At 42.6% G+C, this 16,790-nt stretch overlaps 1 protein-coding gene across 3 annotated transcripts; it reads left to right on the top strand.

Annotated features, from left to right (window-relative positions):
* Positions 1-3,551: 3,551 nt before the first annotated feature.
* lrrc8aa (leucine rich repeat containing 8 VRAC subunit Aa) lies at positions 3,552-14,974 on the top strand. 3 transcript variants are annotated; one of them, XM_079755777.1, is made up of 3 exons: positions 3,552-3,673; positions 6,584-8,705; positions 10,962-14,974. In XM_079755777.1, the coding sequence occupies exons 2-3, from the start codon at positions 6,594-6,596 to the stop codon at positions 11,229-11,231; spliced, it is 2,382 nt and encodes a 793-aa protein (XP_079611903.1). In that variant the 5' UTR covers positions 3,552-3,673; positions 6,584-6,593; the 3' UTR covers positions 11,232-14,974. The 3 variants fall into 3 exon arrangements, with proteins under 3 accessions (XP_079611903.1, XP_079611904.1, XP_079611905.1); XM_079755778.1 differs by having other exon boundaries at positions 3,581-3,642; XM_079755779.1 differs by having other exon boundaries at positions 3,582-3,601.
* Positions 14,975-16,790: the final 1,816 nt, after the last annotated feature.

The raw sequence follows: 16,790 nt of genomic DNA, 5'->3' as shown, positions 1-16,790 counted from the left end.
CAATTGTGTATACCAACTGCATGTTGGCTGCCATTTACCTAACTTTCTTTCCCTCCACTCTAACAAAGGATGCCTGTTTTTAAATTCCATAGCCTGACACTCAGTCCACAAGGCTGGTCAGGGGTTCTCATCTAAAAGTAACAAGGAGATATACAGTGGGATTAAATCATTGTCTTCTGTTGACTACTTGTTATGTGGTATACACATTAATATGGGAGGATGGAGACACACACGCACACGCACACACACACACACACACACACACACACACACACACTTTTCTGTTGTGTCTTTGCTAGTCTCCGTAGCTCTGGTAGTGGCATCTGCTGCTGCAGGGTCAACCAAAGCGGCAGCAGTAGATTTTGGGCCAGGCTTATAACTAACTAAAACACTGAAATAGTCTAGTTTGCTTTTCATATTTTTTCCTGGTAACAGCGGGCTCCACCAATCAAAGACCGCAAAGATTGTGTCACACTTTAGGATTATGGGTAGTGTAGTGGTTTCAAGACTTCGCAAATAAAATGTGTTTTTCTTAAACCTAGACGTTTACGTCTTTAACATGTAGCTCCTGTAGGAGCATATACTATCGTTTAACAATATACCGGCGCGTGGTAAGTAAACTGTGGATGGTTACGATATTATTGCTTTTAATCAAAACCTCTATTGTGAAATGAATGGGATTATTACCTCCAGTACCACACTGTTGCCCTCTATTGCGGTTAGCTGGGAGCTGGGACTTCTGCACTTTAGAATCGCCCACTAGTGACTTCACACTGTGACGACGTAAAGTTTGCGCGCAAGCAAGCTGTTCCACACACTTATTGAGGAGCGTTCTCGGTGGGCGTGAATATTCTCCCTGGCTTGGACCCCGATTTTTCTATTTTACCAGACGTAAACATGTATACATATGTCATAATACAGTCTAAAGCAAAGGGAAAAGATGGAAAAGCATGATGTCACAGCTTTAATGGCCCATATCTGTATTCATTGTAACGTTGTCAACATGTCAGTTGAGCAAAAATGTATCCACTCCAAATGCATCTTTTCCGTTCTAAATGCACACTGACCATAAAGTCATGCATGTTAGTTTGTTTAATATGATCTAGTTTAGCTATAGAATGCATTCAAAAATGATCATCTTGCCCATCTTCAACTAACCTTTTTCCTTCGAGATCAGAGAACCAGCCGAGGTTATCAGCGATGATGTGGTTCTTCTCGCACCCTGGACACTTCACTATAACCACTCCTTTGTGGTAGGAGTGTTTAGAGATCCGTTTAGTGGATCTTGTGGAACAAACCTGCAATCATTCAAAATGGATAGAGCAAAGCAACATGATTGACGTTTTAGCAAACAGAGGATACAGAGTATCCAGTGGACATAACAGTAACAGAGACATATTACCTTGCATGTGTAAACTAGATGATAATGCGTTGACTCAACCTTTCCCACAATGTCGCTGTTAATAAACGACGTGGTGGAAAAAGCAACCTTTCCCTGACCATGGAGATCTCTGGTAGGGGTTACCACTGAACAAGCTGGACTGGTATGGACTGAACACCTCCTTAATCTGACCGGTGTAACCATTGGTCTTCGTGTCATTCCAACATTAAATAAAGTTCCTGTGGTTAAACGAACATGCCTTAATATCCGACCTGTAGAAGCCATGGTGAACAAGCTATGAATTAATATCAGACCAGTAGAAGCAGAACCAATGCTCACAGCTTCGCAGCGCTCTCGGTGTCGCGCTGTTATGACGTCATTATGTTTAGCTCCCGGAAGCCAATGGGATGGTAGGTCACGCCCACTGTGACACTGCATATGAACACTGCAGATGTACACACACGTCTGGTCAATGTGGTTATACAGTAAGGAATGACACATTACATAATAGACCTAACCAACAATATCACATGTCAAATATTGTATGAAACATTTTAAAAAATCCAACATTTCAAAGCTATAATTTCCCCAATATTCAACAACATATTGTGTGTTTGTCTAGAACTCATTAATTCGATTATATATATTAGGAAATAAATTCAATATGTATTCACTATATATAGTGTATTTAGTTTAATCATTTGTAATAACAATTCTAAAGGAACTTACAAAATAACTAAACACATGCTCCGGAGCTTTAGAGCTCAAAAAATACTTTTGGCTTCTTAATACCATAACCAGGGGGCAATGTATGTGATGAGATGAGCTCAAGACCCCCTGGGGATTCTCTAGGAGCCCTAGGGGTTCACCAGGACCCCTTCAGCAGGACCCCTGGGGGTTCACCAGGAGAAAACTAGTGGAATGGCCCCATGATATTCTTCTTGCCAGAAGTGCTCATGGGAAGAGGCCACTGGTCCATGGTGGATTACTAAACCCTTTGTCCAGAGATCCTACCGACTGCGTTGTCATCTGTCACTCAACCCTCAAAACCCTCAAATTACTGTAAAAACACAATATTTCCCAACACTGTGTTGTAAAATATTTGCGTTGTGTAAAAAAAGAAAAGAAAAGTGTATATATAGCAATACATAAGTCTAATTGTAAATGACGGCCCATCTGTAGCCTGTGAGGGTAAAGCGGGGTTCAGGGCAGTGGCATCAGACTGTTAAAAAAAAAAAATCAACTTCCTTTTTTCTTTTTTTTTTGCTTGCTTTACACTAGAAATAAACATGGGGATTCCTGGGGCATCTCATAGTAGCCTAGTCCTTCTAGATAGTCCTTCTGGCAAGAGAATAAACGACTTAAAAACATAACCAGACTGTTTACCACCTCAAGTGAATTAACCTATTCTATCTCCAGTCATATATATATATATATATATATATATATATATATATATATATATATATATATATATATATATATATATATATATATATATATATATATATATGTCTCACGTGTATTAATTTTACTCTGAAATAACTTGAATGGAACTTTAGATGTCTGGGGATAAGCAGTCAGGAAGCTATTTAAAGCTATAATAAACTGCGTATTGTGTATATTTATGTAAAGCATTATGAAAAAATTTGCATGAGCAATAAAGCATACAATTTTTTTGCCCCATATTCCCTTTCCCTCTGGGCTAAGCCCCGGATATTTCAGAAACCAAGAAACGCCCCTGGTTCAGGGTAAACTGATTATCTCATAGTCGGCCCCAAACATCTGTAAAAATTCTTCCAGAAATCTGGGGGATTTTGAAGATTTTGGCAAAATCTCCAAGCATCCTCTCCGGTGTTGAAATAACCCTAACCCTTCTTTGAACCCTACCAAAAGTACCCCGATTTATGTTGTGAATGTTTTTCTACCAGCGACACATGTATCATACATTTATTTATGCTTAATGACAAAATGGAAACCCAAGTGAATGTCAAAGAATAATTCGCCCTTTGTACATTATAGTATGGCGTTGTACAAATCTGGTACAATGTGTACCTTTACTTTGAAAATACGAGTGAAAAGGCTTCAGCTCAGGCTGTCCGCGTCTGCGTACCGCTGGAGTGGGCAACGTTGCCAGATTGGGCGGGAGATCTGGCCCAATCTGGCAACACTGGGAGTGAAGCTCATGCTTCTGGTCGGGAAGGAGACTGTCAGTGAGCGGTGGGTTCAATCCAGACATGTATTCATCATATTGGAAGAAGGTGAAAGACTTCCCAGGTTTCAGTACACCAGGTAGGGGTTCGAGTCCCGCTAGGGAACCAGGTAGGGGTTCGAGTCCCCCCAGGGGTCCCGGGGACAGGGCTTCTTTATCCAAGCATGAAGAGTGCAGTGGGACAGGAGGGCTGTTGTTGATCCAACCAGGCACCATAACATGAACCAGTGGGTAGTGGGGACTAAAGCTGTGTTTCCATTCCTCTATGGTAGCTGGGTGTACAGACTGAGATGTTTCGGGTGGAGAGACACTCCGAGGCCATGCCAGGGGTGGATTGTAATTGTATAGATCAGAAAATTGACAAACAGATTTGGGGCGATTTATTGCAGTCTATTGTTTGATTGGCTTTGATGATGGGCAGGTATGGTTCCTCATTCTTTAATACCTCCTGTTATGTACCGCCGCTTTGGAATAACATCAAAACCAAGACGTTTAAAAGAACAACGCATTTTATGTTCCATTGTGTCGACAGTGGTGGAACTGGGAGCACTGTTAGGAATAAACCAGTTTGCTCCAGTGAGAACTGAAACTGCAAACGTCTTCCTTTTTTATTCATCGAAGTGTGTCACTGGGTTACATTGTCTCTGGTTGTGGTTATCTGGGGTGAGGCCTCCAATTATTTTCAATGGCAATATCCAATCGATCAAAGGAATAGTTTAATAGCTTTTTTAATATTAGACTTTTGACGTTACATTACGTTGTAATGCATTGTTTCGTTGTATGATTTTATAATTTTCTATGTACTCAAGTGTCCTTGAGTACCTACTAAAGTGCAATATAAATAGATTATTGCAAATTATTATGATTATTACTACATTATGTTTTTTTTTCCATCTATGTATGCTGAACGATTTCAATGATGCCTTTTCTTGACTTAATTTCTCTCTATTGAGTATTAAAATCTCATTGGATGTTATGTAACGTATGATATATCAAATTGAAGGCCTGTAGGTATTGTCTGTTTTTTCTAAATCATGACCACACTTCTCCTATATCAAGTGACGATAGCAGGTGATTGTATGGTCGACTATCCACACAGTGCTATTATTACAGTCCTGGCATTTGCGACGCTATGTTGGCATATTGAATGTCCACTTGCCCTCATTAAAACTGACACAGTATCCTGTAACCTAAAGATAGACATGGGACATTTAAATGAAATGAAAACATAAAAACATCTAAGTGGAATCAAATGTTTAATGTTCGCTATGCTACAGTTGTACAATCCAAGCTGAACAACCTTTGCTCTTTGGAAGAGTTCAGGATTAACTTGTTCATTGAATTATATAAAAAATGATAAAGATATAAAACATGATATAGAATAAGCTCATTGTTGTTGCAGCTCTGTGTTATATTAGGGCTACCTGAATTAGAACTCTGCCTTGACAAAAGCATCTCTGTTCAGAGAGTGGGTAGGAGGAGGTAGGATTCTACAGGAGGAGGGCTACGACAAGAGTGCTTTGAACTGCGCTGGCAGATCCAGTAATTGCTGCTGTTTTTTTTCTTTATATTGGAGACACTCTCAAAATGTCGGAAACTGGTTGACTGATGCCTTATGCCTTCTCTTGGTGAAAACCCAGCAGGTTACACCAGTTCACCTCTAAACAAATGATAAGGTACATTTGGAGCTTTTGTTGCACTTTTGTTTTAATGGTTTGCAGAAAGGGAAGCGTTTTAAGGAGTCAATTCATTTATTCAGTGTTTACAAACCTGTCATTGTTATCACTTGAGGGATTTTGTGATAGCATAGAGTTGGAATATAGCCCTTCTATTTAGACTCAGGTGGAAGATTGATTCATTTACTGATCTCTGAGTGATCTCAACATTTTGTCATACAAATGTCCACGATTAATGACTAAACAATCCACCAAAGACCCATTCTATCAACACTATCATTCTAATCCCCCTATGCTTCTCATTGCAGTGTGACGTTGCCATGTACAAGCCCTGTTGGCTGACATTGGTACATCATTGACTGCAATCTTCATGTCTTCATTAATTATTAATTTAAAATCCCCACAAACACCAATTTCTTGCAGTTCATACCTGTAGTATGTATGCATGTACGTAACATTATTTCAATCTCCAAAAATACAATTCTAAATATACATTTAAATTGGTAGTTGTTTCCCAGTGTCTATCTTTTTAGCGCATCTGGCAAACGCATCTGGCAAAAAGCTACGAGGAAGTCTCTGAAAGAAGTGAGGCTGTCCACAATGGAGTCTGTCTTAGTGTGAGCAAGTTGTACCACAGGAGCTGAAGAGACAAGCAAGTCGGAAACTGGTTGACTGATGCCTTATGCCGGAGATGATTAAACCTGTTAACACCAGACTATTGCCCCTCAATGACTTTTGCATAAAGGACTATTTGGTTTGATTCTGTCAAACCATAGGACCAGATCTGATCTGAGAGACTCGTAGTCTTGGGGCCTGTATATCTGCATTCTTTCACTGACCGCTTTGGCACACAAAGAATGCCAACAGTGTATCCTATGGCAAGCCAACCCAAGGATGGTAATATAACCTGGAAAAGCAAAATAAATGTTAAATGTTAAACAAATGGTTAGGAATGGACATATACAAAATATGTACATTTTATCTCACCTATGGGATTTAACTTTGGAACCGCAACCAAAGTTTAAGTCCATGTTGTTTTGCTCTTTTATAAAATGCATTGGATTTCAATGTGTCCTTATCGTGGATAGTTTGTGATAAAACATTCAGAAAGTCCACTCAACTTTACGTTTATTGGGTTGATGGCTTGAAAATAAATAAATTTCAATCCTTTCGATTTTCCATTATGGGTAATTAATACTATGCACTTTCATGCGACAATTCAACATAAAGCCATGAAAGTTAACTTGGAACATGAATGATGTTTTTTCCTTTCTTTCATCACAAACTAATTCCTGGTTCTATTTTTCTTTGAAGGTAAACCATCATGATTCCTATCACAGAGCTGCGGTACTTTGCCGACACCCAGCCTGCATACCGCATCCTGAAGCCATGGTGGGACGTGTTCACCGACTACATCTCCATCGTCATGTTGATGATCGCCGTCTTTGGCGGCACGCTTCAGGTCACGCAGGACAAGATGATTTGTCTCCCTTGCAAGTGGATCGTGAACAAGACTTGCGAGACCATCCCCCTTCCCAACCTCACCATCCCCTACGCCCCCGAACCTAAAGGCATCAAGTATGACCTTGACCGGCACCAGTACAACTACGTCGACGCAGTCTGCTACGAGAATAAGCTCCATTGGTTTGCCAAGTACTTCCCTTATCTGGTGCTGCTGCACACCCTCATCTTTTTGGCCTGCAGCAATTTCTGGTTCAAGTTCCCCCGGACAAGCTCTAAACTGGAGCACTTTGTCTCTATCCTCCTCAAGTGCTTTGACTCTCCGTGGACTACGAGAGCTCTGTCAGAGACCGTAGTGGAGGAGAGCGACCCCAAGCCCCCAGGGAAAATGAATGGCTCCATGGACAAAAAAGCATCTTCTGTGAGCGAGGATGTGGAGGCGAGCATTCCCATGCTGCAAAGGACTAAGAGAATTGAACAAGGAATAGTCGATCGCTCCGAGACGGGGGTTCTAGATAAGAAGGAAGGGGAGCAGGCCAAGGCCCTTTTTGAAAAGGTCAAGAAGTTTAGGATCCACGTGGAGGAAGGCGACATAGTCTACCGTCTCTATATACGTCAGACCATCATCAAAGTCATTAAGTTTGCGTTGATCATTTGTTACACGGCCTACTACGTGCGTTGTATCCAGTTTAGTGTGGTGTGCACGGTGGACATTGAAAGGCTGACAGGCTACAGAATGTACCACTGCGCGCACCCCTTGGCCACACTTTTCAAGATCCTAGCCTGTTTCTACATCAGTTTGGTGGGGGTGTACGGTCTCATTTGCATGTACACGCTCTTCTGGATGTTAAGCCGCTCCCTAAAACGCTACTCCTTCGAGTCAATCCGCGAGGAGAGCAGTTACAGCGACATCCCCGATGTGAAGAACGACTTTGCCTTCATGCTGCACATGATAGATCAGTACGACCCTCTTTACTCGAAGCGTTTCGCCGTCTTCCTCTCCGAGGTGAGTGAGAACAAGCTGAGGCAGCTGAACCTGAACAATGAGTGGACACTAGAAAAGCTGAGACAGCGCATCACCAAGAACTCCCAGGAGAAGCTGGAGCTGCATCTGTTCATGCTCAGCGGCATCCCAGACACGGTGTTCGACCTGCTGGAGGTCGAGGTGCTCAAGCTGGAGCTCATCCCCGACATCACCATCCCGCCTATCATCGCCCAGCTGGCCAACCTGAGGGAGATGTGGCTGTACCATACCCCTGCCAAAATAGAGGCCCCTGCTCTTGCCTTCCTGCGGGAAAACCTCAAGTCCCTCCACATCAAATTCACTGACATCAAGGAGATCCCGCTTTGGATTTACAGCCTGAAAAACCTCAGCGAGCTGCACCTCACAGGCAACCTGAGCGCCGACAACAACCGCTTCATTGTCATCGACGGCCTGCGTGAGCTCAAGAGGCTCAAGGTGCTGCGGCTGAAGAGCAACCTCACCAAGCTGCCTCAGGTGGTGACCGACGTGGGCGTCCACCTTCAGAAGCTCTCCGTCAACAACGAGGGCACCAAGCTCATGGTACTTAACAGCCTGAAGAAGATGGTGAACCTCACAGAGCTGGAGCTGGTGCGCTGTGACCTGGAGCGCATCCCGCACTCCATCTTCAGCCTGCACAACCTGCAGGAGATCGACCTGAAGGACAACAACCTGAAGACCATCGAGGAGATCATCAGCTTCCAGCACCTGCACCGGCTTGTGTGCCTGAAGCTTTGGTACAACCAGATCTCCTACATTCCCATGCAGATCGGCACCCTGACCAACCTGGAGAGGCTCTATCTAAACAGGAACAAGATCGAGAAGATCCCCAGCCAGCTGTTCTTCTGCCGCAAGCTGCGCTTCTTGGACCTGAGTCACAACAACCTCACCAGCATCCACGCCGACGTGGACCGCCTGCAGAACCTTCAGTACTTTGCTGTGACGTCAAACCGGGTAGGTGTGGGATGGCCAGACAGTCCCCAACTTTACTGAACCTTTTCAGTGCAGTGTTTTACACTTAATCAGCAAGGCACAATTGGAAAGATCTGAAAAGAGTCAATCTAAATTTGTATAGGAACTCCTTTGAGGAGAGGCACGGTGAGTAAAATGCAATTAATAACCCAGAGAGCCACAAGGCAAGTGATGCCAACCAGTTGTCCAATTGGACTTTGTGGAGCTCATCACTATTGGATACATTTTATTCAATTTTATCAACTTTATCTTATCAACTGCAAATCACTGAAAACTGTGCAGATTATTTTGAATTATTTTTGTTTGCAAAACAAGACTTTAAGCTGCCCCGGACAATAAGTGGCAGTGGCCGATTTGGATCGTAAAAATCTGGATACAAACCGAGCCTGTATTTTCAAATACAAAATACGGTTATCACAGTAGTCTTACAACTAGAGGGAGCTGTTCCCCAAGACGATGAAATGTTCATGACGTTGAGCATAGCAAGTCAGTTCACCATTGGGAGTTAAAACCTTTCTAGTGAGAGGATCCAGAATGCAGGTCGGTTGGTCAGGGCTAGACTTGGACCAAAAACGACCCTGTCAGTTTGGCCTCGACCGGCCCACCCCTATCTTTAGCAACATGCACATGTTTTTTGTGCACTCGTAAAGATCGCCCTGCTGGGGGATCCTGTCTGCCGGAACCAGAAGGGCCCTGTAAAGTCCTTCTACACCTGTGGCCTACTTTGCTGCAGGTCCTGCAGCCAATATATCAGTTGTCAGTTTGGCCGCATCTGTTTCAAAGGCAGGCCTCCTTTTGGCCAGCAATTATCTGTGCCTCCCCAACGTTTGGTCTTATGGTGGTCTGCCTTATTTACATCACATCCAAAATGACTGTGGGCCAATCAGAAATCTAGCAGGGCTTAAACTCAGGGTGCTACAGCAGGCCACCGCTGATACGGTGAGGCCAGGCCAAGCTCTGAGCTCTGAGAGTCAGCTCAGAGCAGAACAGAGCTCTGTCTTCGTACTGCCGTTAGACTCCAAAACCTTCTGCCAGTACTCCCTTGGGCTGCAATCCTACAATTATATGATAGGTGGTATGGGCGAGAGGGATGGGCCCACTTCTGGGGTGGGGTGGGGTTTTGCGTCAGATTTTTACAGTGTCAAAAAGAAACTCAATAATCTGATATTCGTGAATCCTTTTTTGAGTTCTTCTGATTTATTAAAGTAAGAGGGGGGTTAATCAGCCCTCAGTTATGAGGAAGAGGAAGTTGCGGATAATAACAAGGATTTCTTATGCAAATGCATATTTGCAGTTGCCTTGGCCTGCAGGTTTTACACCTAGAGATGGCACGGTGCCACAATACTAATAGGTGTAGGTGTACTATAAACCACCAGGTGGCAGTCGCTAATGTGACCAGTGTTAACACAAGGAGGCGCCTCTGTCAATATTATGTGCTCCATTACCCAGGCTCATTAACCTGGTCTATAGAGGTGATACCACTCTTCAAATCAACGCCTTCAGACCTCAATTTTTGGCATGGTTCAGACCGCTTTTTGATTTGAATTTTTTTTTTTTTGAGGGGTCCTAGGCCCAGGCCCTAAACCTTGCTCTAAACTAACCCTCCCGCCAACGGTTTAAGGACATTAATCTATGATAAGGCTCATTACACCTGCAGTGTTGCCAGATTGAGACAGATTTCCCAACCAATCTGGCAACACTGTATTCCTGACAGGTATATACAAAATGGAATAGACTAGCCTTGTGTGTGGGCCAGAGATTGGGGACTCGAGTAACATGACTTGACTCGAGTCAGACTTAAGTCACCAAATTCAGGACTTCAGACTTGCTTGGATAACAGTGATACAATACTTGACTTGACTTTGACTTGCTATTCATGACTTGAGACTTGTAGCTTAATCGTCGTCCTGTAATACTGTCGGACATGTTACATGTCATAAGCTTATATAAGGTCTACTGTTAAATGGAACAGGATAGGCCCAGAGAGCTCAGTTCATTCATATTTCCTGTTTGATACGCCCTAAGAATGAGACCCTCACTTAAATATAAGATATTAAAGGGCTAGTCATGGGTACAATTCATCAAATCATATTAATGAGATAGATATTTTGGTATGGCAAAATTATGTTTGGGCTGATGTTTATGTTGGGCAGATGTTTGGGCTGGTGAGCCTTCCTCCACAGTAAAACTATTGTAAATGCAATCCATAACTCTCTCTGCATGTCGTCTGCCCCCCAGATTGAGGTGTTGCCCCCGGAGCTGTTCCAGTGCAAGAAGCTGCGGACGCTCAACCTGGGCAGCAACTGCCTGCAGGCGCTGCCGTCGCGCTTCGGGGAGCTCACGGGCCTCACCCAGCTGGAGCTACGGGGCAACCGGCTGGAGGTCCTGCCCGTGGAGCTCGGCGAGTGCCGGCTGCTGAAAAAGAGCTGCCTTGTGGTGGAGGAGGACCTGTTCAACACGCTGCCTCCCGAGGTCAAGGAGCAGCTGTGGAGGGCCGACCAGGCTTGAGTCTTGCTGCTTTTTGTGCCTTTAAGGAAAAGGACATTGGACAGAGACAAAACATTGAGTTGAAGAAGGGCGGGAACTACATGCACAGCACATAGCACAGGACCAGCGATGGGAATCGAACCCGGGTCGCTATTTGCCTATGGTTGGCACACTAGCAGTTGAGCCACCAAGACGCCCAGATTCTTTTCTATTTAAAAGCCAGCGGAAGAAAGTATGGATGTTGGACCCACCCTTCCTGTTGAGATAAGGACTGAGGGGGAGCTGTATGGATGATTGATGAGGGGTTGAGATAAGTAGGGTTTGGGATAAGGTGTATACTGTACAGCCCTTCTGACTGTGTGACTGTGGGTCGTTAGATCCAAGCCCTGATCAGTCAAAAGCATGTGTCCAACCTGTACCATAATAATAATTCAATCATTCATCTCGATCTTAAAGAAACGTAAAAGTCAACAAGATACGCAAAAGTCATACACATTCACGTATATATATATATATATATATATATATATATATAGAAAGAATAATTGTTTCTTGATACAAATAATTAACACACACCCTACACAGGAGGGACACTATTATTATATTAATATATTATTTACCCCCAAAATCCCCCGAAAATGTGGTTTTGTTTCGTATTTTGTGTGTGCAGATTCAATAATAGGTCTTGCCAGAAAGATTTGACAGCATTGAATCCTCTGCTGTATCATGTCCTCCACAATGCCGATCAACAGGGTATCCCAGCTGCCTGAATAACACTTGGCATGGGACAAGGCCTGTGGTTTAAACGATTATTCTTGATTCTTTCTTGGTTTTACCAAGCAACAGGACAGGGACTAGGTGAACTTGTTCAAGCGAAAAACAGAAGAAGTCTATGACACCCTTAAGGACACTTTGAACAGAGTGAGTAGGAGAAGAATAACACTGTTGTTTCATGGAAGTATAAGAGTAATAGAGACACACACCAGTCCTAGCCACTAACATGTGTATATATACAATTAAATTAATCTTTATTGCAAATAGAAATGGTCATGCACAGAAAGTATTACAAAGCAGACATATTTGCTATTTATTCACTCCACTTGGTTTAATTGCAGGTGCAAATCCTGAAAGTTCCTGACCAGAGTTGAATCCTAATTTATTTGGGCACAGATTGATGTGCATAATGGAACCACTAGGTAAAGTTCCCTAAGGTTGAGTGGGGAGCCTCTTTGGATATGCTTCCCACTTAGTTTTCATCCCCAGTAGAGAGAAATGTTGTGTTTGTGCCTTGTCTGCCTGAAGCTTTGTGTGCTTTTTATTTTGATGTGTTTATATTTTATTTGTCTTCCATTTACCTCAGATAAATCTGCAATTGGCTTGCCAGAATGCTTCAAATAAGGGATTATTACCACGCCCAAAGATGGTATTTGTGGTTATTCTAAAGGGAAACACGTGGTTTTGTCTGCTTGAATAGCTTCAGAAACTGTGTACTACAGCCAGGTTCTACTTTTTGTTATTTACTACTAATGCCTTACTTTTTATAATCTCTTCATGACTTGGTATTTTCAGGTGTGCGGGTACAGGTCGACTCTGGGTATGATCTTCATGTTGCTGTTCAATGCATACAGATTGTATGAAATGTGGCATTGTTCATTACATCTGGATTAAGTTGTTCTTTTAGGAGTCTGGCAGTTGTAATAACATGAGACAATTGCACTTTTTTGTTGAAATTGTTGTTTTTTTACGACAAAATTTGAGTCAAGTTCCTTTTGCTTTACAAATCAAACTCCTTTTTCTGTCCTGGTTGTGTTTGTATTATTGTGTTTTGAGAGAGGCTGGATATGCTCCACTCCTGTAAGAAGCTGGAGCCATTGTCACTATTCACAGAACAGAGCCACTGCAATGGAAACATTGGGTGTTGGTTTAGATGAAAATGTAGGTATTTGTAGGTGCCAAACGCACACTGAAACACAAAGTGATGAGACAAGCCCTCCAAACATATCTGATCTGAAATTGAGTATGCAGGGAGTTTTCTGCCAGACCGTTATGTTTATGCAGCCACAACCCCCTATATTTAAGATGTTTAGTCACCAGGCAAACATGAAAGATGTCGAAATCCGCAAATCACATGCCCACAGTTGATGTGGACTTATGAGTGTCAAATATAGGCCTATGTTAATCATTTGTACTGGACAAACTTTGGCCTTATCTCGCTGGTCGAGTTTTCTGTGGTTTGAATGCTTTGCCTCATCATGCCTCGTAGACAGTTCAAAGTCAATTTAACTGACTTACTTGAGAGTGCCGTAGAAGTGAACTACAGGGAATCACTCATTCATTAACCCATTCCTGCATTCATTTGATTCATTCATTTAGTTTAAGGCAGAAGATTGTGGAAAGATGTGGCCGAACCATCTTTTTTTTTTCAACTGAGTCATTGTGCACTGATCACACATCTGTCATTTCTATACGTCGTACCTTTTCTTGGTGCTCCTGTTTAAATGTCTCATAACCTTTCTTTACATTTCCCCCTGAAAATAAGAACTTCTATCCATGGGAATGTTTGGAGCTAGTCAGTTCAACATGACCTCCTAGAGCCATGAGATCATTCTTCAGTGCTTTCCCTTTATTCAAAAACTGCAAACAAACTTTTTTTGTGTATTCATACGCAAGTCTTAACTACACATCTTGCTGCATGTCAGCATTTCTGAATGAGGTCAGACAGCTTTTTCAAGCATTGACTCTAACAAAATGACCCCTAAATGACGTTGACTCTGTACTATGTAACCCAATGCCAGCAGTAGGCAGTGTTAAAAAATAAACACTACTCACATCTATGTAAAGTATAATATAATTTGTCAGCAACAGGTGATTAAGGGTCATCATTACAGTCCTATTAAATATAGACTTGATGAAACGTTACAATTTGGATTAAACGCTGTTGCTTCACACATCAAAACGTGTAGACCTATAATTTATTGTTTGAATAATTGAATGTGTTTGTTAAAAACCTTTCTTTCTCTTTTTAATTTCTCTTGATTTTGGCAAGCGAAGACATTGCTGGGTTCAGTTGTAGTATAATGCAATGTGGAATTTCCCTCATGACCCTGACAATTATCGTACCAAATGAGACGTTCTAACAGGATGGAATCATGTTATTGTCCTTAAAAAAAGGACTTAATATATATATTATGGGCAATTATATGATAAATATGGCCAGAAGGTTTTCTATCGCCCTGACTATTATAATAAAGTTTTCTCTTTACACTAAATTGGGGGTTGTCTTGTATCTCTATATCACAAAGAAACACTACGGCCTTTTATTCAACTTAAAGGACATAAAGGGAAACCCCTGTTACTGTCTCCCTTGGCTTCACAAAAACATGAAGGAAAATCGAAATCACCATGTTGTGCCTATAATGCCTAAGAGCATTTTTCCGTGAACACGCCTGCCATAAAGGTTAACAAAATAGTTATCCTTGGGTCTTTCTGATTAGACATTTTGTAAAGTGCTTAAAGTTCAATGATTGAAGTGCTATATACATTGTGATTTGACATCTTAATGACTGCCGCCATTCTGGGACCATAGGACCATAAGTAATGTTAGTTTTAATGTTGGTAGCAATGTTTTTTGTCCTTGTCTGGTTATTAATTGTGAAAATTGTTTTCATTATGGGAATGCATTGTTGTGTTTTATATCTGCTACAGCGCTATTCATTGGAAAATTAGTGGCAAACTAAAGTTTACTTACATTTTCTGTACTGCTACAAGGCTGCATCCATGTGTACTACTTACTACAGTGTGTACTACGCACTACTGTGTGTACTGTATTCTGCTGTACTATTGGTATAACAGCCAAAGTATTAAACATTTTGGAAATACTAGTCTCGAGGAATTCAAGTTGTCCAAACAGTATATGTTTATGCATATAATTATGGGGTAGCGATAGTTGCTTTTGATTGTTACACATTTACTTGTGTGATGGAAGAGCTTGTGTTTGACTTGAGTTGTTCAGTTGCTTTTTTGCCTTTTAACCTGTTAATGTGAGGGCAATAAACCAGTACGGTGAGGCTAAACTATGAGTTGAATATTTCAGGAAATATCTCTCTGTACCAAAAACCTTAAAAACACACCCCAGTGGATTTTTATGTCATTCATTAAAGTTATCAATCAGTTTGATCGCTTTCTTTTGGCCTTCTGCCATTGCTCCAATGAGATTTTCTTAGCGTTAGCAAATATGACTGTCTATATGAATGTCTTTTTAATGCATAATAACAGGCATGTTATATTATTAAAAAGACAAAATAATCACAACATGTGTACTTGGATTCACCAGTTACTGAGGGACTGCCCCATCCATAGGCCTCCAAGACAAATTGTACTCAAGGACAAATTGGCCAAATCGTCAAGGTCAGTGAGGTGTCAGTGTTAGACCCTTAGTCATTGTTAGACCCTTAGCCAGCCTTAGCTCTAGTTTCAAGGAAAGATAGCCATTTCTGGTTCTGTGTAGACTACTGGCCGGTGAACAGCGTGACCCACAAGGACTTTATACCCACATTCTGTTCACGAGGCGTTCGATAGATTGGTTGTGTGGCTCCCTGGACCGTCGTAGCAGGTACTTGGTAATACCCTGTAAAGCCTGGGCAATGCTCCCGCCACTTTTGACCGGATAATGGAAAGGGTACTGATGGGAGTCCCTAAGACGGCCTGCGCTTTTGTACTTCCACAAAGCGCATGACCATGCAAACGATTTTGATACGGGACTGCCCAACCTTCAGACCTTTTCCCAGAGCATGCAAGCTAGTCAAATTGAGGTAAAACCAGATAAAGTGTACTACTACATAATGGCAGGTTTGTAGGGAAAATTGTGGGTAAGGATTGGGTAGCTACCGATCCTGAGAGGATTCTGGGTCTGCAGGATTGGAAGGTACCCGGTCCAAAATTGGTGTAGGCAGTTTTTTTTGTTCTGGCATCCTTTGTTCCTCACCTCTCTGGTTTAGCGGGCCCGTAGCACAGGTTGGCAGAGAAGGGGATGCCGTTTGATTGCGCTGTTATGCATGCTATCTACTTCAGGCCTTACCTGTATGGCATGCAGATACAGTTAAAACAGGCAGTGCATATCTGAAACGGTTTAGTCATTGAACGAGCTAGAGGGCCAAGTGGCTCGCTGGCTCCAGGTCTTACAGGGGTACGACTTTGACATAGGACACAGACCGGGGACACAGCCTGGTAACGTCACAGTGTCTTTGCAAGGCCAAAGCTTGTTGCTATGGTGACAAGCTGGATGGCCATGAGCCGGGGATGGGGGTCCCAGAGACTGTTCACATACTGAGAGTGGGGATGGGTATATTTGTTGGGTGACCCGGCATCTTGATGGCGGAGTTGGCCTCGGTGGAGGCTAAGCAGCTCCAGGAGGAGGATCCGGAGCTGGCTCCAGCAATAGAAGCACTCCGGCTTGGGGAGAGACCCCCAAGTCACATGAACTCTGCCTCCTCCCACACCTGCTCTGGGCGTACTACACGCTCCGGCTGGAGGATGGCGTCTTGTTTAGGGAGTAGCAAGCGGGGCTGAACAGGAAGAAGT

The sequence above is a fragment of the Pollachius pollachius genome (genome assembly GCF_949987615.1).
Source record: "Pollachius pollachius genome assembly, chromosome: 18".
Classification (NCBI taxonomy): Eukaryota; Metazoa; Chordata; class Actinopteri; order Gadiformes; family Gadidae; genus Pollachius; species Pollachius pollachius.
This window is presented reverse-complemented; position numbering and strand designations above follow the sequence as displayed.